Source organism: Prionailurus bengalensis, chromosome D3 (genome assembly GCF_016509475.1).
Source record: "Prionailurus bengalensis isolate Pbe53 chromosome D3, Fcat_Pben_1.1_paternal_pri, whole genome shotgun sequence".
NCBI classification, from domain to species: domain Eukaryota; kingdom Metazoa; phylum Chordata; class Mammalia; order Carnivora; family Felidae; genus Prionailurus; species Prionailurus bengalensis.
This window is the reverse complement of record NC_057356.1, coordinates 8,576,913-8,602,854: the sequence shown is the minus strand read 5'-3', so window position 1 is coordinate 8,602,854 and position 25,942 is coordinate 8,576,913. Positions and strand designations below refer to the sequence as shown.

At 42.6% G+C, this 25,942-nt stretch overlaps 2 protein-coding genes across 14 annotated transcripts in view; one reads left to right on the top strand and one right to left on the bottom strand.

Moving 5' to 3' along the window:
• Positions 1-3,378, top strand: part of HVCN1 (hydrogen voltage gated channel 1) — a 37,790-nt gene extending 34,412 nt beyond the window's left edge. For all 9 annotated transcript variants that reach the window (XM_043557579.1, XM_043557575.1, XM_043557578.1 and 6 more), the window contains 2 exons: positions 1,108-1,220; positions 1,572-3,378. In XM_043557579.1, coding sequence (XP_043413514.1) covers positions 1,108-1,220; positions 1,572-1,637 — 179 coding nt within the window. In that variant the 3' untranslated portion in view covers positions 1,638-3,378. The remainder of the gene's footprint in view (positions 1-1,107; positions 1,221-1,571) is intronic.
• TCTN1 (tectonic family member 1) overlaps positions 1,944-25,942 on the bottom strand; it is a 28,561-nt gene continuing 4,562 nt past the window's right edge. For 3 of the 5 annotated variants that reach the window (XM_043557568.1, XM_043557571.1, XM_043557572.1), the window contains 12 exons: positions 20,204-20,334; positions 18,700-18,851; positions 16,913-17,000; positions 15,312-15,421; positions 13,514-13,540; positions 9,090-9,224; positions 8,430-8,555; positions 7,954-8,039; positions 7,273-7,413; positions 5,967-6,129; positions 3,626-3,751; positions 1,944-3,043 (listed from right to left, as the gene is read on the bottom strand). In XM_043557568.1, the coding sequence (XP_043413503.1) occupies positions 2,900-3,043; positions 3,626-3,751; positions 5,967-6,129; positions 7,273-7,413; positions 7,954-8,039; positions 8,430-8,555; positions 9,090-9,224; positions 13,514-13,540; positions 15,312-15,421; positions 16,913-17,000; positions 18,700-18,851; positions 20,204-20,334 (1,429 nt within the window). In that variant the 3' untranslated portion in view covers positions 1,944-2,899. The remainder of the gene's footprint in view (positions 3,044-3,625; positions 3,752-5,966; positions 6,130-7,272; positions 7,414-7,953; positions 8,040-8,429; positions 8,556-9,089; positions 9,225-13,513; positions 13,541-15,311; positions 15,422-16,912; positions 17,001-18,699; positions 18,852-20,203; positions 20,335-25,942) is intronic. The other 2 variants (XM_043557569.1, XM_043557570.1) reach the window with 2 other exon arrangements.

Here is a 25,942-nt window from a genome sequence, read left to right as displayed (position 1 = left end):
AGCCCTGTGTCGGGCTCTGCACTGACAGCAAGGATACTTGCTTGGGACTCTCTCCCATTCTCTCTCACAAAATAAACAGACATTAAAAAAAAAAAAATTAATTTGGGCTCCATCAAAGGAAATAAAGGAAGTTTTCCACTTTACTGAATATGCTTATGCTGATTATTTCATTCATCAAACAGAAATACTCTGTGCAAAGGTTAGCACAATTGAAATGGATCAACCATTACAAACTACGAATGACTCTGGAATAGTTACTACCCATTACTCTCCTACCACACCATTGTGAGATGTGCTTTTACAGATAAAACCAAAAGCCTGAGCTCTGTTCATTTTCTTGGTCCAAATGGTAGCAGGGCACAGGAGTGCCTAATAATGCGCACTGTTGCATCGCTATCAAATTTACGGGCAGGACATGAAAGGTCTGAGAAAGCAACACAAGCTTCAACTGGATTCAGACAATCAAGAATGCTGGGGACCGGGGGCCAGTGCTCCCCGACCTATGGCTACCGAGTCCACACATGGTCACTCTTAGTTGGAAGGCACAGAGCATCCCCAGTTGCTGCACAGTCTTTTGAGGTCATGTCCCCACTGTGGCATGGGCATTTGGGAACCACCAGATAAGGCCGATGATCCCCCTCTCAGCCAAGGCTTTGTTGATGGCCTGATAGCTGAATTGGCCATAGCTGTGGGAGGCGGAAAGTCAGGACAGTGACAATTCCAAGGCCAAGCTTGAGCATTTCCAGCCTTGTACTTTCGTGGCTTTTGTGTAGAGTGCTAATAGGCCACGCCGTCATGAACACGCTCTGTGTTAAGGAGCTTAACACTCACGTGGTCAGGGACTATTAAGGACTTCTTAGCCCATGTGGGCTAAAGGGAAATCTTGAGGAGCCAGTTCAGGTCTGATTAAAGTTCCTTAAGAATATTCATTTGGGGAGCACCTGGGTACTGAGTAGCTCAGAGATAAACTCTGACCCTCCTAGTTCTGATGTCTTTAAGGGACTGACCATGCTGTCACCAGCTGGACACATTTATAAATAATACAGGGCTTTTTCCAAGTGGTTAAACTAGAAACCCGTATCACTGAGACCCTTAATTATTTTACAGGAATAATTATCTCTGTTAAGACACGTTCAGAACGGCAACTATTGAGGTTAAAACAGATGAATATACAGTTGGCCGCCAAGATCCAACACCTTGAATTCAGCTGCTCTGAGAAGGTAAGACCACAGTTTTGGGAGAATGCCACCTGTCTGCCTTCAGTTCTGCGCTTCTCCCTGCCAGGCCCTTGCTCAGACACAGCCCTCGACTAAGTCTTCCTTGTTCTTTCAGACTCAGGTTAGGCATCGCCTCCTTCCCCAGAGCTATGTCAAGTGTCCCTCCTCTGAGTACCTCCTGTCACTGGAGTCGCCCACTGGACCCCATCTGACTGAGGCAGGCTCCACTGGCAGACTCCAGTAGGAGTGTAGCATTCATTCGGCTGTGCATCCGGGGACCCACTGAATGCTCACCACATCTATGGGGAGGCTCAGAAGGTAAACTGACTTGTTTGTCTGCTTTTGTAATGACAGGAACAAGAAATTGAAAGACTTAACAAGCTCTTGAGACAGCACGGACTTCTTGGTGAGGTCAACTAGATGCGCACCTGCTCCACCCCAAAGAGAAGACCCTGCTTCCACGGGCTTGTGTCTCTGAGAGAAAGACAGCTGCCTCTCCTGGGCCCGTTTCGGGGAGAGGTTTGGTTCGATGCCTTTGCCTCACCTCCACCCAGCTTGGATTCCGGGGTGGGCAGGTGGTAGGGGGAGGGGGAAAGGCTTGCCCTTCCTTTCTTGGCGTGACCAAGAGCTTCCCATCGCGTCCTCACTCCACGTCACCATGTATCATAAACTATATTCTCTCATGTTGACACTTTTGCTTGAAAATGAACGAAGCTGGACAACTACTAGTTGTATATAAAATTTTATCTCATCAGTGTACTTTTCACATTTCGCGTGTATATTGAGGAACCAGTGCATTCTTTCATATGGGCATTCTGAAAGACAAAGGAAAAAAGAAAGCTACCTTAGCCACCAGCCCATTCTAGAAAGTCTTCTCTTCCCAAGCTGTTCTCAGCAGCTCCTCTTGGTGCATATTCCTCCAGGGAGGTTGTCCTCAGGTACCCAGCCCCTCCTGTGCCGCATCTAGCTTCTAACTGGCTCTACCCAGTTCTGCCACCTGACAACTTTTTTCTCAATTACTGTGCAATTAATGTATAAAAGCAACTCCCTCCCTCGGGACCTCCTACTCTATTCTTTCCAGCATCAACTGCTAGGAACTGCTCTGTGGTATCCCGTACAACCCACCCGTTGGAGAGCTCCAGTGCCTGCCACCGAAATAGCAATTAGACCCAAGACTCCATGTAATGAAGGTGACACCGGGGAAAGATCCCCTCATGAGGCCCTGTGCTCTACTTGCATGATTTTGTACAATTTTGCTATTTTTGTATTCGTTTCCACGGGACCAGTAAAGGAAAGAAAACGACTACAAACAATGAGTATTTTTAAAATAAGTCATGTTGAAGCACAGGATGAATACACTGGATGAACCCTCGATGCCTGAGCTACTTCAGGGTCTGTCCCCTGTACCATCTTCCCAAAGCTGCAATTTGCTTTCCACACGTGACCTATGTGCCGACAGTACTGGAAATCACCAAGACCAGACGGTGCCCCATTCTCAGGTCACACTAAGTAGAATTTCCAAAAGGAAAAAGGAGGGAAGTGAGCGGAGAGAGGAGATGTGTGGCTTGAGGGCAACCCCACAGGTCAGAGGTATAACACCACAGGAGGTCTCCAAGGGAGCCCACGCCCCACAGCACTTGATTCTAGAGGTGTGGTGTCATTTCCTTGATTAAAAACTTACGTCAAACAAAGGGGAAGAAGAAATTAAACGGCAGCTTGGCATTGATGGTTGGCCGAGCCCTGAAGCCCGCCTCTGCAGGTGCAGACACATCCACAAAAGTAACCGCAGTGGAAATAAGAACCGTTCTTTCATTTCCTGAGTTGGTCTGTAATACAAAGAGCGATGCAAGCCCTGCCTTCCAGCGTGCTAACAAAGATGGGACATGTTGCGTTCTTTTCCGCACGTGACCGTGGTCAGTGCATCTCATAGGTATGCGGAGGGCCCATCAGCCACTAACTTGGATGAAAGATACCACTTTTACCCAGGTTGTCCTAACCCATCAATGTCAATCGCAACTCAATTTTCAATGAATTTTAAGGATCAAATGTAAACAAGAACGCTAATGACAACGCTGTTGTCAGAATTTTCTAACTAAATGACTGCTAAAGTGTTTAAGTTTCAGTAATTTTTTCACAGAATAAATTTTATTATCATACTTGAGTTTTGTCTGGACTTACATCTTAACCAATACCTTGATTTTTTTAAGTTTGTTTATTTTGAGAAAAGTATGGGAGGGGCAAAAGGAGAGAGAATCTTAAGCAGGCTCCATACTCGGCGTGGAGCCCAACACAGGGCTCAATCCCATGACCCTGGGATCGTGACCTGAGCTGAAATCAAGAGTCTTGACGCCCATCCAAGCCACCAAGGGGCCCCTTAACCAATACCTTTCTACTCAAGTTAGACGTACCTCAGGAAATGAGGATGCAATTAGATTTGCAGTGACATTAACTATTTTAGCCTGTGGGTTCAGTAAGGATCCATACTTTGTCCACTTCACTTCTATAACCAAAGCCACTGGGAGCTGGCAGGAATCCTGCAAAACAAAATGCCATTCACCAGTCTGAACATTACACAACCTCATGTCAAACTTAATCTGCAGTTCGGTTTTAATTATAAAATGTTTCGCATATTACAAAATGTTCTGAACAAGAGAGTGAATAGACTCTAGAAGTTCAGACGAAAACAGCTGAGAGCACATATTTTAAAGTACTCAGTGCTCCAAAAATATTTTAACACCTAAAGCATCATTTTTCCGTGCTCTCCCGTTTCTAGAAAGACCAGCCATTATTGGGAAGTTGTGGCGATCCCAACACCAAACTGGAACACGGGGCTTCAAATGCCCCAACTTCAGCTCAGGGATTCTTTAGGGGAGAAACTGGCATTGGGTGGGGAGAGAAGAGAGGATGGGGTTATTCACAGAAATTAAACCTAATTGCAGATCACGTTAAAACACACCTGGAAGAAATGCAGTTGCTCTCTTTCCATTTATTTAATCTCATCAGTTGGCGATCAAGGTGTTACACAGGAACGTATAGAAATGAGTCTGTAAGGGGCGCCTGGGTGGCTCAGTCGGTTAAGCATCCGACTTCAGCTCAGGTCATGATCTCACGGTCTGTGAGTTCGAGCCCCGCGTCGGGCTCTGTGCTGACAGCTTGGAGCCTGGAGCCTGTTTCAGATTCTGTGTCTCCCTCTCTCTCTGACCCTCCCCCGTTCATGCTCTGTCTCTCCCTGTCTCAAAAATAAATAAACGTTAAAAAAAAAAAAAAAAAGAAATGAGTCTGTAAGTTGTCAAAGATACTAAGTCTCCTGTGGACTGAGAGCATTGCTCCCACAGTTGCTCCTCCTGAGGCCTCTGCCCCTGGGCAGAACAGGCCAGCAGCCTCCCAACCTTTTTCTTGCCTTTACATCTGGTTTGTTGGCAAATGTGATAACCACTGAAGCTGCTTGACCGGTAGAAGGGATTCCATTGTAATACTCGACTTCTGTGTGTGTGTTTGACATTTTCCCCACAATAACAAGTTTTTAAAAATACGCCTCTTTAGGGCATGAAAAGCTACCAAGCCTGCTAAATTTGGTGCCTGCCAAAAAGGCACTGGTGGAACTCCTCAGCTTGGAACTGCCTTTTAAGAAGTTTGCAGGCAAAAAAAATCCCTGTGACTATCCTGTTATTAGAAGATGCGATACACCACTGGCAGAAACTGAGCTTATTAGCACAAGCTCTCATGTCTGCTACTGGAGTTTCCTGGAAGGGGAGTACAAAACCCACTCCAGGCTCTCTGAGCTCCCTGGACCAGCAAAACCCTGCACTGCCTCTCCTCCCAACCTGTTTTCCCCTCTGAGGGGTCCTAATAACTGGATGTCTCAACCCAACTGCCAGAAGCCAGAAGCAATTTGCCTCGCTCCGAGGTGGCAGACCTGAGCCAAGACATAGCAGCTGAACAGCAGGGACTGAGTAATCATGGGTCTCTGCCGGGGACTCAGGAGGAGGGCCGGATCAGAGCTAGAGAGCTAGTCCTCAGCCCCATTGTCCCCATGCTATAAATACGCTAAGCAGATAATGAGAGGCCCGAGAAGCTGCCACAAGCAAACGCTGGGCAATTAAAGAATAAGATGGAGAGCACGCCTCTGGTGATGGGGACCAGCCCACGCTCTGACGGCTGAGACAAAAGAAAAAGGTGGGCAGAGCAATCACATGTGATCAGGAACCTCTCTGTAGCACGTCAAGTTCCATTAAACTCTTCAGGGAACTTTGGAACTGAAAGCTCTCACGTGTGGGCTGCCTTTACAGACCAGGGAACGAGAGATGGGACAGCGATGTGGACAGGAGGAGTCTCTCTTTCTGTGACAGTCCATGTCATACTCCCTTGTCCTGTCACGATGCCTCATGTCACACCAGCAGTGATCGTAGGAAGTCAGGATGGTGATGGGTGGTAGTTTCCACGTTTGGAGCGGCCACTAGGCACCACGAATGTCCCTCATTTAACTCCACCACCCCGTGTGGCTGACACTGTAGCCCTCACTCCCTGTTTCACAGATGAGGAAACAGGCTCAAACCCTCAAAGGCAAGAGCGCTAACGAGGGGCAAAAACAGTTTTCAAGACCCAGGCCCATCTGACAGCAAAGCCTGGGCTCCGGCCCAGAGCCATCCATCTCCTTAACAGCTCCCCTACCTCCCCACGGGGGAGGGGCAGCAGTGGGAATAGGAGAGACCACTCGCGCGCAGGTGCGGCCTTCCGCTTCCCCTTTACCTTCATGTGGGGCGCCTGGGTGATGAAGTGGATGGGTACCCAGTCCAGCACATCCTGGGCCCGGGAATTTCCAAAAGGGGCCACATAATCCGGGAAGCCATGGCCCTTCAGGAGGCTCTTCACTTTCTGCACTGCGAGCTGACACGTGATGGCTTTGGTCAGTCTCGTGGGAAGGAAGAAGAGGTTGATGCAATGAGGCTGTTGTTCATTCCAACAGTTTTCACCGGCTCAACAACACACGTCCCCTCTCCAGTTTATTTTTATTTTCTCACTCCAAACCCATCATCTGACAGAAGCCAAACTGTCTCTAACTCTGAAAAACCTCGGTTAGCTCTGTACAAACAGAGTTTCCATGGCCAAAAGTTTGGGAAATATTGCATGCCCACATCCCTCCTGAAGCACACTGGCATATTAGAGGCTCTCCTTACAGTAAGGAATCATGTTTTTAACTTTAGTTTGGTGTTGCTCAAACATATTGATTGGACCACAGACATACCCCTACTGACTCTTGTGGAAATGTAGTCCCTGAAACTCCCTCAGAGAAATACTGGTCTAAAGTGATCAGAACCAATAATGGAAATGGAATGTGTTGGTCTAACCAAAACAAGGCTATAATTACCCTGAGGGGAGGTAGGGATGGGAAGTGTAGGGTAGGAGAAGAAAGGGGTAAGAGCCAAATCTTGGTCTTCCATAGTGGGGACTCAATAATTCCTAAGACCAAAATACCAAGAAGCAGCATTACATAAAGGTTATTCACAGATTTGGGAGTAAGTTTCCAAAAACTCAGCTATAGGAACTGCAAGAGATTGCCTGCAGAGTGGGGGAAATGAGGGTAAGCCATGCGGAGCTAACATTTTACGTTATATGTATGTTTGATGTTAACACGGTAAAAACACAGATCACATGCAGGCTTCCTCTCAATGGGCTTGTTGCACTATGTAAATTAAATTTCAGAAATATAGAAAGGACTTTCAGGGACAGCTTTTTTTGTTTTTTGTTTTTTTTGCTGTGAACTCAGATGCTATGTATGCAACCTTAAAATCAAATCTCCAAAAGCCTTTTACTCTGCCACATCTGATAAGAAAAATGATCTAAACAATTTTCCTTTGAATCATGACAAATGGTGTATGGCTGTGAAAACTAAAATTAGAAAACAAAGGTACTGTCACTAGTGCCAACAGGTCACACGGTGGCTTTCACATGCGCTTGCAGGCTGATGGGGAGGTTCGACTGAGATGGGGGAAGAGTAGGAATGTCTTGTTTTCTGATCAACACAAGTTCCAAAAGAAACAAGTTTCTCTCTTACCTTAGCTTACAGCCAGATTGCATATCATAACCAAATAACACTGGGGTCCGGATCCCCTCGAGTGCTAAGCAGTCTTTCTCCGCTGTGCTTCGAAGAATAGTAAGTTGTCCATATCTGTTCATGGTCTGAATAATCCCAGATATTCACAGAAAGTTAAGGGACAATCACCCAGTACAAAAGCAGTCCGATTTTCAGGAGACAGTGACACATGTGTGACATGAAGTGAAACCCAAATATCCCTTCTCTAGGCATCTGCGATTTTGACAGTTATTTCCTGGGACAGAGCAAAAAACGGTTCTATTCTCCTTGATTAGGAGATCCTCAGAAGGAAAATCCTCAGAAACCGTTCCTCCTTTAAAATATTTCCAATTTTTCAAAATCACTAAATGTGTTTAAGAGTCTCTGTTTAAGTATGCAATTAAATATATCTAAAAGTCTGTCAACTTTTCTGTCTTAAGATTTTCACTATAAAACACGTTTTCCAGGGTCACGCTGTTTCACCCCCAACCACCCCACGTACCTCACGTGCTCTGCGGCCAGACCCACCACCCACCAGAGCCAACCAGAGAAGTCCTGGCCAGAACTAGCCTCCAGCTCACAGGACTCTCAGCAATAAAGAGAAGAGCGACACACACAAGGGGACAGGGAAATCAACCTTGTCTACAGAACCAAAAAGGATATCCCTTCTGAGGCTGAAATCCAGCAGCTAATGGGAGCCCTACAACATAACCAGGGTTTCCACTGAGAGGAACCGGCTTTGTATTTTGCTGAAAAGACAAAGAAGAAATGCCCCCAAATAATTCTTAATTTAATAAGGAAATAGGGTGAAAATAAAATGCTTTTCACAGTGAAATCTAGGATTTCCAACCAATAAAAGAATTCCTCCCCCCTACTCAGAACTATAAATATATCTGCTGAGTGTAGGAGTAGATCATTCTATAAAAGAACAAGCTCACATGGAAGAAAATCTTACTCCCAGAAAGGATAAGATACAAGGACTCTGCCTGATTTCCTCACAAACACATGCGACATAAACCCTTTGTTTAGTACAAATGGATAGATGGTAATACTTCTAAATTGGGATACCTTTTCCCCTAAGAAGTTATGGTTTCTTTTTATTTGCAATTAAATATGTGTACAAAATTGATCAAACCTACCTGAATGAAACGAATTTCAAACTTTTGCTCAAGTGGAAGCATTGCACTGCTCACTGTCCCCAGAAGGAGAGAGAGATCAGCTTTGGTTATTTCCCCTGCATCTGTATATGTGAGGCTGTACTTGACCTAAAAACAAAACGATACTCCAAATCCACCTGTTCCTGTTGCATTTCTGTAGCTGTATTAATAACTCAAAATACATATAGAAGGCAAGTCCTTTCCCATTTCTCTATTCATGGAAGCTTTTCTGTCCTGGCTCATCAGACTTCAGGACGAGTTGCCTCACCACCCCCAGCTGACAGCGTCATCTGAGCCTCTCTGTACCTAGTTACGTGTATTCCAAATCAGCAGGTTTGAGCAGATCGTGATCAGTCCATCTCCGCAGGGGAAATGTGGTAAAACAAGAGCAACGACAAATTTTGGTATATTCTTGAAAGTCACTAGGTTTGTGGAGAAAAACCACACGTGATTCTTTCAGAGACCCTAAAGAAGCATCCTCTAATGACAGAGCATGAAGGCAAGCAGGAGGGCAAGCCAAGAAAACCAACACATCAGAATGGGCCAGAGCCCCCTCTGAAGGGCGTCCAGGTCCTCCCTCGGGGCCATGCAGCCTGAGTCTGCCACACAGACTCTGCTTTCAAAGCCAAACTGGGCACCTACCTCAAGAACAACGTTAGTGCAGATTTTAACGTCCCCAGCCTCAACAAGAGTCTGGTTCAGTACATCTGTGTCCTCCAGTCGGGCTAGCGTTTTATTCAGAGACTCCATGAGGATGGACTGAACAGTGATAGGGATCTGCCAAGTAAAGGAGATGGCTCACTGAGGACACCGTCCAATAGAGATGAATCGGTTACAGTAACGAAAAACTGGAGACAAACTCCGCCGACAGACTGCCAAGCAGGGAAAAGCATGCCACACAACAGTATGCATATTATAGTTCCACACTTGCAAAAATACATTTGCTTATATGTAGATATATTTACACAGAAAATACTAGAGAAGGATATTACCAAATCTTTCAAAGTGGTTACCTCCGAAAATCTATGTTCACACAAAAACTTGTACACAAATGTTCACAGCAGCATTCCTAACAGCCAAAAACTGAAAACAATGCAATGATCCATCAACTGATAAATGGAAAAATGTAGTATGGCCGTACAAAAGAATATTATTCATCCATAAAATGGAATGAAGTGCTGATTCATTCCACAACATAGATGAATCTTGAAAACATGATGCTAAGTGAAAGAAGCCAGACACAAAAGGTCACATATTACATGATCCCATTTATCGGAAATGTCCAGAACAGGCAAATCCACAGTGACAGAAAGTAGATTAGCGGTTGCCTAGGGGTTGACGGAGAGGATTAGAGAAGAATGAGGAGTGCCTGCTAATGAGCACAGGGGTTCTTTCTGAGGTGATGAAAATGTTCTGGGTGGCTCAGTTGGTTGAACGTCTGACTTCAGCTCATGTCACGATCTCACATTTCGTGAGTTCAAGCTCCACCTCGGGCTTGCTGGAGCCTGCTTCGGATCCCGTCTCCTCTCTCTTTGCCCCTCCCCAACATGCGCGCGCACGCTCACTCTCTCTCACTCTCAAAAATAAACATTTTAAACTAATTAAAAAATGTTCTGGAATTAGGTAGTGGTGATGGTTACACAACCTTGTGAATATACTAAAAACTGCACAAATCGCACACTTAAAAATGGTGAGTTTTATGGTATGTGAATTGTATCTCACATTCACATATATTCACCTCCAGAGCACAGCTCCTACCGATAAATGCACTCATTCTGTACACACGAGCACATTCTGCAGTCCCAGAACAAAGCTCCCTATACCCCCACACCCTCCCTGAATATACCCTTGGCCCACTTCACACCCAACTTCTACACACATCCTTACACACACACACACACACACACACACACACACACACACACAGTGGTGGGATCATGGTAAGAGAAAACAGAGACAGATAAATCTTTCAAGCAGAATCAGGAAGCTCTGCTTAACCCAATGCTATTAAAGGACATTTTTCATGGGGCACGTGGGTGCTCAGTTGGTGGAGTGTCCGACGCTTGACTTTGGTTCAGGTCATGATCTCACCATGTGTCGGTTCAAACCCCGTGTCGGGCTCTGGACGCTGACAGCATGGAACCTGCTTGGGATTCTCTCTCTCCCCCTCTCTCTGCCCCTCCCCTGCTTGCGTGCTCCTCTCTCTCTCCCTCCCTCAAAATAAATAACATTGTTTTAAAAAATAAAGGACATTTTTCATTTATGGCCACAGCCAGCAGAACAACAAGCAGCAAGCAATCCTTTACATGGCTCAACCCTCTAGGGAGTTGGGCCTCTTCATACCATGTGACAAATCTGATGTTTGCTTTAAATGTCAGTGCTCAGAAATCACTGTTTAGGAAGGAATCTAACTTGTATCTAGTTGTTTATATTGCTTTGAACTTTGCCCTCAATCATGTACCATGCTGTTTATAATTCAAAATTACTAGGTATTTAAGCTGTCATTTTATAGATAAATAAGTAGTTGTTACACATCTGCTCCCATGACCAAGAGGACCTGTAACTGTCCTTATAAGTCAAACCTCTAGGAACGTGACAGGGTTTGGAAGCAAAGACAAGCTGTCATGTGACAACAGTGGCAAAAGGGCACCACCAAGCACCACAACACCCTCTGCATAACAAGCCCACCAATCCACGTAAGACCTACATAGGGAGTCCCTTGCTATGAGTTAATGAACTCCTCGGTTTACATCCTCAAAAGACAACTCTGGATCTCTTTATCTGAACCTACTGATCCCTGGATCAGCACGAATCCTGGGTTCTAAGAAAGCACACACCCTTCCACACCAGCCTGTGATGGAGCCATTCCGGTGGTATACAAACGTAGTTGGCAAAAACCGAAGGGCCCAGGTTAGACAAGCTTTGGAAAGACTAGTCTGGCAACAGCCACTGGAATAGTCACAGAATGAAAATGGTGGGGCTACTCTGGTTTCCTGAATGTCCTATTCGGTCCTATCCCACCCCCAAGCTACCCTGTGGCAAAGAACTAAAGCATACGTAACAGTGGAAATATAGTGCCGTAACTTAATCTTTCATTGATGGTTCAATAGATATTAACAACGATTCCAGGCAAGCCTAACAGGCTGCACTTAATGGGGAGCCTAGATCCAATTTTTATACTCCTGATCCTCTAACAAATCTTGGAAGTTGCTTTTTAAAAATCTTTATAAACAATCTCTGATATTAGTTGATATATTTGTCCTTTAGAGCACAAGCTTTGGTATCACACAAATCTGAGTTCTAAGTCCCAGTGCCACTTCCTGACTGCATGGCCATAGGAGGCAGAGAAGGAATGTGTGTGAAGCTTGTAACTGGGGGCCTGGCACACAGTATAGCTTGTCCAGTGTTGTGGTTGAGAGTCAGGTCTTTGGAGATTCCTATCCCAGCTCTGCCACTTCCCCACTGGGCAGCCTTGAGCAAGCTAATTCAACTGCTCTGTAACTCATGTGCCAGGGAATGACAACAGGCCCTACTCCCAGGACTGCTGAGACTAACAGACTAATGGACTTCAGACGTGCATAGGAATGAGAACAGTGTTCAGCACGCAGCACGCCCCTTCCCATAACACCCGTCATCCTCACACTAGGTCTTCCCTGCTTGATTGAACCAATCCCCTAGGCACTGATTCAATTAACACGTAACCCACTGAGTACCCAGTACATACTAGGCACCAGCTTACTACTATGGATATGTCACGAACAAGATGGACAGGATCGCTGTCCCCACAGACCGTTCAAGTTTTGAATGGTAGAATCAAAGCACTTTGATTTGAGGTATTTGAAAGCTAGTCTATTGTATGGTTTTCAAACTGGGTTCCTGGGAGCCATAGGTTCCTCAGAAGGACTAAACAGGAGAGAGATGGGGAGGCCAGGCAGGTGGAGAGCTCTGGGCCCCACCCCTGCTCCAACCAGGGGCTTTGGATTCAATCCAACTTAACACAGTAGGGAGAGTTCTGCTTAAGATCACATTTGAAAAAACTCTGAACAAGTTTGAAAACACCTTCACAGATGAGGAAATCCAGGCCTACACACAGAAGTGTGAAGTCCCAAATCACATGACTATTTCCTTTCAAACGTCTACCTCAAACACATCTGTGTCTAGAGACTTAATGAAATCAATTACAGTAGGTATCACTGTCCCAAGTGCTCCCTGGGCACCAGACACTGTGCAGAGTACCTATGTGCATTCTCCCACTCAAGCTTTACACCTTTTCTGGGGCACACACTTACCATCTGCTCAACAACTGGGGAGTGAGGCATATGTCATATGAGAAAATAACGGCAAAGTTGAATTTTGAACCAAGGTCAACCAATTCCATGAGCTTTGGTGGGAGACCACGACAAGGCCATCAACTTGGTCCTCCTTGGGAACTGTATTCACAGGCACAGGGTGCAGACCCAAAAATAAGGGGTAGATCCATGTTCCTTTGCTCTAACATACCCACGAGAAGACCTTGGCCTCCCGACCACAGCCTGACAGAGCCTCTGGAGTGGGGTTGGACAGAATCGACACCCATACCTCAACCCCTGAAGCTATACCAAGAGGGTTCAGCTCCTACACAAGTGTGGACATTCACAGGACCATTCACTGTGTCTACCTTCTACCCCAGACAGATGGACAGACGGCATCCTGGTAGCTAACCAGCTCTCCTGACAGGAGACCAAGAAGACCTAAAGGGATGCCTGGAAAGCACAGAAGCCAATGGGTGTGAACCCATTGTCAATAACATAGCTAAACCATTTAAATATGAAAAAGTGCAAACTATGAAAACAGGGGTTTTGAAAATTTTGTATTTTTCAAAATTTTACAAATTTTAAAAATCGGTAATTACAAAAAGGTCCTCTACTAAAGAGTTTCCCTATTTCATTTCTGTTTGCCTTTTGGCAAATGTTTTTGTTATTGGCAGTAAGGTACCCTTCTAATCATAAGCGTATTCATTTCAAAGGGCTCAAAAATAAGACCATATATTATAATCTATCTTACTTTCCACCAAGAAATACTCTTACCTCTGCCTTTGTTCTCAAACCAGGCACCTAAACAAAAAGAAACAACAAATTTTGTTAAGTACAATGGAAAGAAACATTTCTATTGCTTTTTCAGACCGCAGGTTAAAGGATATATTCAACTTATCACAGACTTCACAAAGAAGAAAACAGTTTCCTTAATCAAGACTTGCCACCTACATATTTTTATATCTGTCTCCTAATCCAAAGGTAACTTTATGTCTTCCTTCTATATTCATTTCTTTAGACTGGAAGCTTAATGGAACAGCCTGACAGAGCTGGTCTCTGGAAGCCTCCATGCTTCACTGTAATCTTTACGTACTTTCTACATGGTCACCAGTGACACAGTACTGTGGGGGAGATGTGGCTCCTATCCTCCTAGGTCACCCTCCTGCACCTGTCCTCACTGGAAGGCCACTGTCACCGGCCCAGGTGATTCCACAGCCTCCTAACTGCTCTTCCTGCCTTTAGCCCAAACTACTCAATGGCGAGCTCCTGCGTCCCCAACACAGCAGAGTACTCTTCCGAAGGCCTCGACCTCCCTTCACTCTCCATCCCCGTCTCCCCCAACCTCACTTTTCATCATAAGACACCCTACCAGGCCAAAGGGAACTTAGGGGTGGGGGCTGAGTAGACATGTTTGGGGAGGCCTGGGCTGAGAGCGCGGAGACTGCACGCTTGAGGGGCTACTTCCAGCACCACGAGAGGTCAAATACCTGCAAGAATTCAAAGATCTACATGGCTGACTTATGAGGAGAGGGGAAGAGGGGAAGAGGGAAAGGGATGAGAGAGGAAAAGCTTAAACTTGGTTCTGAAAACTGCAGCCCAGATGAATACTGATGTCATGGACCACCCTCCTCCCTTCCCGTTCCCCCCAAAATAAGGAAATCAGGAGGTGAGGGTTCACAGCAATCATATGGTTTTTCATTATTGAAAATAACTTTTACCTCTCACAACCCTCCATGCCATCCACCAAGTGGGCCAGTGGCCTCTCTTATTGACTCCCTTCCAGCTTCGGTCACTGCAACCAGAAAGAAGGGGCCTCGATAACACCGTGACCTCTTCCCCTTCTCCAGAAATCCTATCTCCTACCTGTCTTTTCCTGCTTATTTCATCAGTGAACCAGAACGTGGATTTTCTATTCTTTTCCAGCCTGCTTCTCAGAGAGGTATCTTTTTGGTGCTAAAGTGATTATTTCTGCCACAGACATTAAGATGTTTTTATAATTTCTAAAGTTTTCAGTTCTTAAAGTCTTTTTTTATTCAGGAGACAGACATTATCGGTTACCATAAAAATGAGTGAGAGCCCCCGCCCCGCAAGAAAAAAAACAAAGACCCACAATGACTAAAAGCAAAATATGAGCTATGTAAAAATAAAAATTATTTTAAGTGATTATTTCAATATCTTTGGTAACAGTATACTGAAGAACCAGAGAAGACAAATTTAAACTTGAATTGTCAATCAGGTACTGAAATTTTTCTATACTTGTCATTATTTCAAAAGAGCGCAAAGAACCTGAGGTGCCTGGGTGGCTCAGTTGGTTGGGCAGCCAACTTCAGCTCAGGTCATGATCTCACGGTTCGTGGGTTCGAGCCCCACATCGGGCTCTGTGCTGACACCTTGGAGCCTGGAGCCTGCTTCCGATTCTGTGTCTCCCCCTCTCTCTGCCCCTCCTCTGCTCATGCTCTGTGTCTGTCTCTCAATAATAAATACATGTTTAAAAAAATTTTATAAAAAAAAAAGAGTGCAAAGAACAGAAAACAAACCTGATGAATAAGTTTCGCTTCAAAATAATTCTTACCCTCAAAATTTTAGGGCTGCTGTAATAAGCCATGCCCAGGGCTTCAATTTCTTCACACTGTGCCAAATTTATCCTTCTGGTGCACTTAACAGCTTGGTTCACCAGAAATGCTAGAAATCATAACATTCCCAAGGGGGGAAAAAGAGAGAGAGAGAGAAGAAATTTTTCAACTGTCCAATGGTAACTAAAAACTTGTAATCTAAGTAAAATCGTAAAATAAGTTATAACACAGATATACAACATGCTTCAAATAGGGTTTAAGAAACTGTGTTTTGAATAGGTTATACATTCACACAATTCAAAAGGCACAAAAGGATATTGAGAGTCTCTCTCCAACGCTTGTCCCCTTCCCCCCATCCCCGCCCTGGCCCAGCCACCACCAGAAACAACTGCTTGTCTCCAGAGACAATCAGCGTCAAGTTTGTTGTGTATCTTTCTGGAAATATTCTACGCAAATAAAAGCGTGGGTATATGTATTTTTAGTATTCCTTTCCCCTTTTAGAAACAAATATGTGCTATACATTCTGCCCTTCACTTTTTTTCACTGAACAATATATTTTGGAGTTCAGTCTAGCTCAGAATATGAAGAGATTTCTCCTTTTTTTTTTTTTTTTTAGGGATAATCAGTATTCTATCATAGATCCGCCACAATTTATTCAACCAGTTCCACATTAATGGACGCTTAAGTTATCTCTGGCTTTGCCATCACCAACAATGCTGCGATCTACAATTTTGCATGTGGGCCAGACATTCTGTAGGACCAACTCCTAGAAGCAGAACAGTGGGTCAAAGGGCATATTCACCTGCAATTTTGACACATACTGCTAAATTGCTCTTCACAGAGGCTGTACCAATTTGTGGTCCCACCAGGTATGTAAGATCAATGCCTGGAGATCAAGACTCTCCAGAGTCTTAAATTTCTTAAGCTTTGCCAATCCATTGGATGGAAATGGTATCTCAGTTTGGTTTTAATTTACACTGTTCCTATTGTGAGCAAGATTGAGCATCTTTTCAACAGAATCCACTTCTATTCCTGTACGAAATGATGTTCCATTCGGCCACATGTGACCATACACTACTCAGCTAGCTTCTTCACTGTGATGCTGCCTTAAGGATTGGAGAGCCATGTCTGCTGCCTCCCACTGCCAGGATGGTGACTCCACCGTGTCTATGATGCTCCTGAAAGGAGAAGCAGGATCTATGGGAAGCAGCTGCATGGGCTGCTGAATGTTCCTCAGTTTCCTCATGGAAAAACACGTGGAAGCACTTAATACAATACCCAGCACAAAGTAAGTGTTTAATAAACATTAGCTATTGACAAACTTTAGCTCCAGTGAAGAAAGAACTTCCCCCAAGCTTGGCAGGGTTAAACAACGGTGGGCTGGTTTCGGGTAGTGAGTTCCCCATCACTACAAGTGCTCATGCAGTCACATGGTAGAAAAGATTTGGGCACTGGTCGGGAATCTAAACTGCATAACCTTTGAGACCTCTTTCAAAGATAGACTATTTCTAGTTATGAAGCCTGTTCCATTATGACTACTATAAATTTAAACTAAGAGCAAACTCTGTTTGTAGAAAGAAAAAATTGCCCACTGTCTTACCTGCAGGGTTATCATCAGTGCAGAGAGATGACGTAAGGGGAGAGGGAAATCTCAAGAATGACTCTGAAGTCTGCAGACGAACCCCATACTGTGAACAGACCAACCAATAGCTATTATGGTGCTATTAAAAGCATTCATTCAACACTTACTAGACACCTACTATGTGCTAGACACAGTTACAGGCATCAGGAACACAGTAATGAACAAAAAACAGATATGGTCCCTGCCCACACGGAGCTTACACCCATATGCCCCATCCCTTTCTTTTAAGGATATATGTCTCTGTGTGTGAGCATTATTGTATTTGCAGGGTTTTTGTTTTGTTTTTTTTATTACAGAATTCCTCCAGAGAGGTATATAAGAAGTTGACATAGCATCTTCCAATGCAGACAGAAACTGGGTAGCCAGCAACGGAAGTGAGACAGGTAGTTATTTTGTATTAGCAATAATTATTTAATAACAGATACGGTATACATCAAAATCATAAAAATGATAGGCCTTCTTTCCGAAAACCAAACCATGTGAAACTTTTCCCCAATATTCAAATCAAAATTTGCAGCTATTGGGCATACAGCCAATTTTCTTGAATCTCGGTACCAACAAGGATCTAGGGAAACAAGCCCTCTCCTTCACTGGACCTGGGAGTTTAAACTCCTATAATCTTTCTGGAGGGCAACCTGAGACAGAGGTTTTAAACTTCCATTCATTTTGCCCAAGTTAATCCAGTTATAGGAATGTATCCTAAGGATTTAATCAGACAAAGATATACATATCTATCAGAATGTTCCTTATGGATTATTTATGATAGCAAAAACCGGAAACAAATGTCTGTTAATAGTGGAATGGTTCAACAATGATGATACATACACAGAGAGTATACTTTGTATCAGTAAACTGTAGCTCCGACAGTAGCTCTGATAAGTTACTTTCCTAGACTGAAGTTTCTTTTTCTCATCGGTTAATGGGGACAAGACGCATTATTTCAGGGTTGTGTGAAGTAATGTCTGGAAAGCTTTGCACAGTGCCTGGCATGTGGAAAATGATCAAGAAATGGTAATTTTTATATTGATATGGGAAGATGTGTAAGATTGATCACTGAATAAAAAAGGAAGCTTACATAACAATGTAGATAACTACAAATCCTACTTCCATACAATACTATACGTGTATATTTTTACAGATGCATTTAAAAATCAGGAATATATGTTGATCTATTAACAGTGATTTCCAATGTGCATTTTCATGGACACTATGGCCTTTCCATCATATGTACCTCGATGCTTTTACCTTTTAGAATTAGCACAGAATGTTTTTATATTTCTCTTTTAAGATGTTTCCAAAAAATCTGAAGTTTATTCAAAGTTAATGTATATTACATTGAAAAGTTTACTAATGGATAGTATATAAAATAGCACACATTTTTCTAAAATCTGTGAAACTAAATACAGCTTTGAGAAGTGGACCAGGCACACAACTAATCCACTCTGTGTCCCCAACAGCACGACTCACACACTCTGCTGCGTCTTTTGAGGTGGAGAAGCACAAAGATTTCTGCAGAGAAAAATGCAGGCTTACTAAAGAATAAAAAAACCTTATGTTAGAATTCAACTACTCAATTTTAATCTTTGTGATCTTTGATTTGTAGGCATGAACATGAAGTTTTCCCCTCTGTAATGTGAATTCTGTCTCAGGGAAACCAGTTTTGCTGATAACATACTGAAAAATTAACTCACAAGGACAGGATATTTGCAACAAGATGAATGGACTTAATCAAGTTCTTGATTCACCTCATATTTTGCAGTATCTGGAGCATCTGACTGGATTGTGAAAGAAATCTCTGATTCTGAATTCAAGGAAAAACCATCAGATGTTTCCATCAATTTATCAAAATTATTTTCATCAGGCACTTCTGGATTAATAAATGATAATGCAGGTTTATCTGTTTTTAGAAAAAGTATTTTAAGTCAGCATACAATATAATATGAGCATTATATATAACACATAATATTTTGGAAACAGCTTTTAAGTAGCATTAAGGCTGATGTGAGGGGGGCCTGGGTGGCTCAGTCAGTTAAGTGTCCAACTTCGGCTCAGGTCGTGATCTTGCAGTTCATGAGTTCAAGCCCCGTGTCAGGCTCTGTGCAGACAGCTCAGAGCCTGGAGCCTGCTTCAGGCTCTGTATCTCCCTCACTCTCTGCCCCTCCCCCGCTCGTGCTCGCTTGCTCACTCTCTCAAAAATAAACATTAAATTTTTTTTTAAAGGCTGATATGAAAAAAAAAGTGTCTCTTTCCATATTTACTTTACCCAAAATTTCTCGAGTCTTATTAAATAAACAGGATCCCTAGATTCGGCCTGTTTCTCTAACAGTGTGGAAGTAACGGTTTGTAAAGCCTGCAGGCGAAGCACAACAAAAGCCAGTAATAATCAATCTTTCTGCAGCCCACGGACTGGGGAGCCAGCTGCATCAACCTCTGAGGTGCAGCTCTCTGCAGATGGTGACAGGGACAAAAGACTGTTTCTACCATCACGCAGCCACCTCCAACCAACGCCCAGGAGAACAATGTGCTGTGTATGGAATAGAGAGGAGGAAATGGGCTGGTATGCTCAGTTGCCTGGTCTTACGTCATAGGACCCGACAATAACTGACCAGTCATTACTTTAGATTACCAATCACAGAGCATTCACCTGGTTTTCGACTGCAAGGGAACGAACTCAAAATATAAAGACGTTCTGAAAAGATGATGAAGTTTAAGCAATAAAACCATAAATATGTCTTTGATCTTGGATATCTTAATAACACTTTGCACTTATATGTACTTTTGGCTCTAGACCCCTATCTGAGCTCAATGCTCAGATAAAAATAAAGATCCTGTTTTCATGCAAATATTCTTAGTAAAAATAAAAGAGAAAAAAGGAAATTGAAACCAAAGCTGAACCTGATTTTCAACCATTAAAAAACCAGGAGAAAATAAAAAACTACATAAATATACACACAACCTAAATAAATCTAGATTCCTACGCATGCCTACATATTATAAACACCTGTGAAATAAAGTATGTAACTTCAAAAGACAACTACATAAGCACATTAGTTTTAATGAAAACATACGTGCCCACAGGCCTATCAAGTTTTTGCAGTCGCCTGTGAGAAGGCCTCAGAAGATACACCTGAGCCAAACCATAACCTGAATGCTTTAAATCTAACTGAATGAGACATTTGTTCCATAAAAGAACTTTTTAAAGAAAAAATTTCCAGGGCTTCTCAAAGTATATCAGCATCAAATACTTACAGTTTGTAATATGAATGCAGAAAATAGATGGATTAATCTGGTCAACAAGTTTAAATATCCTTTGAGGTGGGTTTGCTGTAAAATTCAGTGAATAGATGGCTGCTTTTTGACTACAAAACTGACTATCACCCCTGGAAATTAAAAAATAATAATACAAAATTTTAAGGCATATGCACACAATCTTAGCAAGATTATTTTAAAACTGTCAGATGCTTGTACTGTACTATGTTAACAACTACATGGAAGATATTCATGAAAGCGTGATGTTAGAACTGAATCCATTTTTATTTGGTTTATTCAGTGTTAAAATGTTCAGCATTTGAAACTTTTTCCTTTAACAGAGAAAATATTAAGACAAGTAGAATAACCTTTAAGGAAATCGTATCAAGTACAGAATATAGATCAGGGTATAATTTTGATGTAAATGAACCTTGTAAAACTCTGACACCATCAATTATAAAATTTTGCAGAACTTCAGATTGTTTACAAGTACCCAGAATGGATCCAAAATTCCTTGTCTTTAGAATAAAGCTGCCTTCAACAGACTGAAAATCAGAAAATGTGAAGTCATCTGGAAGTTTGGGGGCTTAGAAGTTAGGGTACAGTCAAGACTTCAACCAATCCCAGATTTGACAAAGTGTAATCATTTTGATACAGGTATGGTGTGAAGATAGCAAGGTAACAAAAATGGGATCATATTCTATGTGCTGCTTTTAAGACCTTTTCTCAGTATATACTGCCCAACATTTCTCATGTCATCAATATGTTTTTGCAATACTATATGAAATGGCTTTATTCTATACCAATTTATTTAAGTAAGCTACCCCAATTTTTTTTAGCCAATTCTCTACTGTTGGTCTAGGTTGTTTCTGCTTTCCCCGATTACATATAACACTTTAACATCACCCTTGCACATATTTATGAACGTCTCCAGCTATTTCCTCAGGCTGTGTTCCCTGAGGTAGAATTGCTGGGTCAAAAGGTAGGTGTATTGTTCAAGGCTTCTGAGACATACTGCCAGATTCCCTCCAGAAAAGGAAGACGCGTGCTCACCAGTACTGCAGTTAAGAGTGCCTATGTCCCTGTACTATTGCCAAGAATACACATTATTCAGTTTCTACACTTTGCCAATTTCACAGGCAAAAATCTGCTATCTCATTGTTTTAATTTGACTTTTCTCATTTACTAGTGAGTGTAAACATTTTTCCATATGGTTATTGCTCACTGGTATTTCTTCAGTAAGGTGCTTCTTCATACCTATTCAACATTTTTTATGAGGATATTTGTCTTCTCATTGGTTTGCAAGAATCCATTTTTTAAGAATCTCGAGTGTCATGTGTTGTAAATATTTTTTCCCTGTTTGCTATCTTTCAATTTTATGGTGTTTTTTGTCATAAATAAGTTTTAATCTTTTTTTTTTTTTTAAGATTTTATTTTGGGGGCATGTGGGTGGCTCAGTCAGTTAAGCATTAGACTCTTGATCTCAGCTCAGGTCCTGATCTCAGGGTCATGAGTTCAAGCCTGGTGTTGGGCTCCATGCTGGGCATGAAGCCTTACTTAAAAAAAAATTTTTTTTAACCCAAAAGTTTTATTTTTAAGTAATCTCTACACCCAACATGGGGCTTGAACTCACAACCTTGACATCAATAGTCACATGCTCCGTGGACTGAGCCAGCCAGGTACCCCTTGATTTTTTAAATAAAATTATCAATCTTTTATGGTTTGCCTGTGGGCTTATGCTTAAAAGACATTCCTTAACCCAAGAACAACAAATTTCACCTATATTTTTCATTTTTTCATTAATTTTTTTAACATTTTACTCTTTGATCTATTGGTAATGTACTGATATAATGCTATGACGCAGAAGTCTAACATTTTTACTTTTCAATAGTTACCATCTTACATCATTTACTGAGTGATCCAAACTTTACTCCATTGTTGTAAAATCATACTTACTATACATTAAACAGGAAAAAAATACATAGTATTCTGTGGGTTTTTTAAAATCAGTACACAGAATGGATTTTTGGACTATTCTCATCCTGATCTACCTATCTGTCTTGAAGCAATATGCATTACTTTCATTACTATAATGTTACAACATGTTTGAAAGCTGATACTTTGCTCTTCTTATTCAATAATGTCTTGGCTGTTCTCAGGTTTATTCTTCTAGATGAATTTTCAATCATGCTGATGTATTATCCACCCCACCCCCATCTGACAATGGAATTACACTTCAAATTAAGGTGTTTTTTTTTTTTAACTATTTTTATCTATTTATTTAATTACCTGAGAGACAGTGAGCAGGGGACAGGCAGAGAAAGAGGGAGAGACAGAATCCCAAGCACGCTGTGTGGTACCAGCACACAAACCATGAGATCATGACCTTAGCCGAAATCAGGAGCCGGATGCCCAAGTGAGCCACCCAGGCACCCCTACAAATTAAGTTTTTATAAGTTAAAGTGTTTACATAATGATTCTTCTCATCCCACTACAAAAATTATCTCTCCATGTATTCAAATGTTTTAGGTCTCGCACCATATTTCAGTTTTCTTCACATAAATTCTAAGTACTTACGTTTTATGTGACATTTCTATGGGGTGTTATGAATAGGATCCATTTTCATTATATTTTTTGATGGTTATTGCTAAAGTATAAGGAAGCTATCAATTTTATAAGTGGCTGCTTTTCCAAAAGCTCTGTATAATTCTAATGGCATATTGGTCATTACTGTGGGCATAAAGAACCTATAAATAGTATTTATGAGAAAAGATCCAGCACTAAAAAATTTACGAGGCCTACTGCATCTTAAAGGATGTACAGGAGTTAGAGAGTGCAAGAATGGCATTGGCCAAGGATGGGTAATGTACTGATGGGGTCTAGAAAATTCTTGAGTACCAAAGTTCGGATGCATGGAGGAGACAAGACGGGTTAGTAGGAAGTAGGATCTGAAAGAGTTTGGGGATAGATCTGAATCGGGATAGATCTGAATCCAGGCTAAGAAGTATGTAGGTAATGAGAGCTTCTGAAGGCTTTTTTATGGCAAGCGACAAAATGAGGTGTGACCTTATACAGAGGGAGTAGGAATGGACAGACACAAGGGCTAGTGTAAAGAATTCAGTAGAACGGAACTCCTTACTCTTCCCCTTCCAGTCTGCCTGCTCTCAAATCCTGTGCAGTGGAGGGGTATCGGTTCTGCATATGTCTCTAGTCACAACCTTCAGCGTGGGGAGGAGGGCACCTGTTCATCCGTATCTCCAACAGTTTCTTACTTGGTTCCCTGCCACCAGGCTTAGCCCCTATGACCCATCATCACCCGTGCTGCCGCAGAACTGCTTAAGGTGGGAATCTAATCCCCTCACCCCCGGCATCCTGCAGAGTTCAGGACAAAACCCAAACCCTCAGTGTGCACACAAGGCCCCTCAGGATCTGACCCCGGCCACTGCAGCATACTCCTCTCAGTCCCGCTCTCCAGCCACACTCAGCTACCTGCAGTTAAGGCAGCAGGCCAGGCCATACCCCCTCACTCCCAGGACTCTGTCACGTGGCTCCCTCGGCCTGGAATGCCCTCCCCGATTCCATGCCGGCCAACTTCACATCCTTCAGGACCCAGCTCAGATTGTCTTTTCTAGAAAGACTTCTTTAGTCCAACTGCCCAGGTTAGATGCCACTCTTCTCAGTTGTCTCAGTGCCTGGGGCAGCACTGCCACCATTCCTCTGTCTCCCTTTGTCAGTGAGCTCTTGGAGGGCAGGGCCGCATGTAGCTCATCTTCTACACTGGTGCTCATGGAAGCACGAGGTGTGAAAGACAGCTAGATGGAGAAGGCAAAGAAGAGGAAGGAGTCAGGGTAGCCTGCAGGTTCTGGCCTGGCTGTCTTCCTGAGAGGACAGTGGTAGAGATGTCAAAAGAGAATACCAGAGGGCCGGTTAGGGGTGGAGGGGGGAAACTCACCCACAGAGTCAACTCACTTCTAATGAGGGCCAACTGTGTGGCAGGAGCTAGACTAGGCACTAGTGACAGAAAGTATGTAAGAGGGATATTAATCTTGATTTCATGAACCTCACATCTGGTGAGGAAAACAGACATTAACTTAATAACCTTCACAATAAATTTACAAATCATTAATTAGCTGCTGACAGTTAAGCATATGTAAACAAACCTTTTATGAATTAGAACCTACATAATGAAAATAATTAATTAGGATTATTAATTTTTATTTCATTATTTCTACACTTCGTATTTAGGAGAAAGTCGTAAGTAAAACTAACTCATGGGAATGCAAACTGGTGCAGCCACTCTGGAAAACAGTATGGAGGCTCCTCAAAAAATTAAAAATAGAACTACCCTATGACCCAGCAATTGCACTACTAGGTATTTATGCATGGGATACAGGTATGTTATTTCAAAGGGGCACATGCACCTCCATGTTTATAGCAGCGCTATCAACAATAGCCAAAGTATGGCAAGAGCCCAAATACCCATTGATGGATGAATGGATAAAGAAGATGTGGGGGGCACCTGGGTGGCTCAGTCAGTTAAGCGTCCAACTTCGGCTCAGGTCATGATCTCACAGTTCGTGAGTTCAAGCCCCACATGGGGCTCTGTGTTGACAGCTCAGAGCCCAGAGCCTGCTTCGGATTCTGTGTCTCCCTCTCTCTCTGCCCCCTCTCTGCTCATGCTATCTCTCTCTCTCTCTCTCTCTCTCTCTCTCAAAAATAAATACACTTTAAAAAAAATTTTTTTAAGCAAATAAAAAGATGTGGAGAATATACATATATCTCTCAAAAATAAACTTAAAAATTTTTTTTAAACAAAAAGATATGGAGAATATATATATATATGTACACACACACAATGGAGTATTACTCGGCAATCAAAAAGAATGAAGTCTTGACATTTGCAACTACGTGGATGGAACTAGAGGGTATTATGTTAAGTGAAATTAGCCAGTCAGAGAAAGACAAGTATTATACGACTTCACTCATATGAGGAATTTAAGATACAAAACCGATGAACATAAGGGAAGGGAAGCAAAAATAACATAAAAACAAGGAGATACAAAAACATAAGATACTCTTAAATACAGAGAACAAACTGAGGGTTGCTGGAGGGTTTGTGGGTAGGGAGATGGGCTAAATGGGTGAGGGGCATTAGGGAGGACACTTGTTGGGATGAGCACTGGGTGTTATACATAGGGGATGAATCACTTGAATCTACTCCTGAAATCATTATAGCACTATATATTAACTAACTTGGATGTAAATTAAACAAATTTTTAAAAATGAATATTTATAAATGTAACTTTTTAAATGTAAATAAATAAATAAGTAAAGGGGGCAGAAAACTAACTCAAAAAAAATTCTGAGGTCCTTTCCTGAGGGCACTATGGATTCAGCTCTAATGTCTATACCAGGAGTCCACAAACCACACCTAATTTTATAAAACTTCATTGAAACACAGTCATGCCCATTCATTTACACATTGTCTATGGCTGCTTTTGCTCATCAATGGTAGAGTTGAGGAAGTTGCAACAGAGACCACTGGTCTATGAAGCTTTTTTTTAAAGTTTATTATTTATTTTGAGAAAAAGAGTACACACAGGAGGGGCAGAGAGGGAGGCAGGGAGGGTGGGGAGAGAGAGGAACAGAGAGAGAAGCCCAAGCATACTCCACATTATCTTGGTGTGGAGCCTGATACGGGGCTCAAACTCATGAACCGTGAAATCATGACTTGAGCCG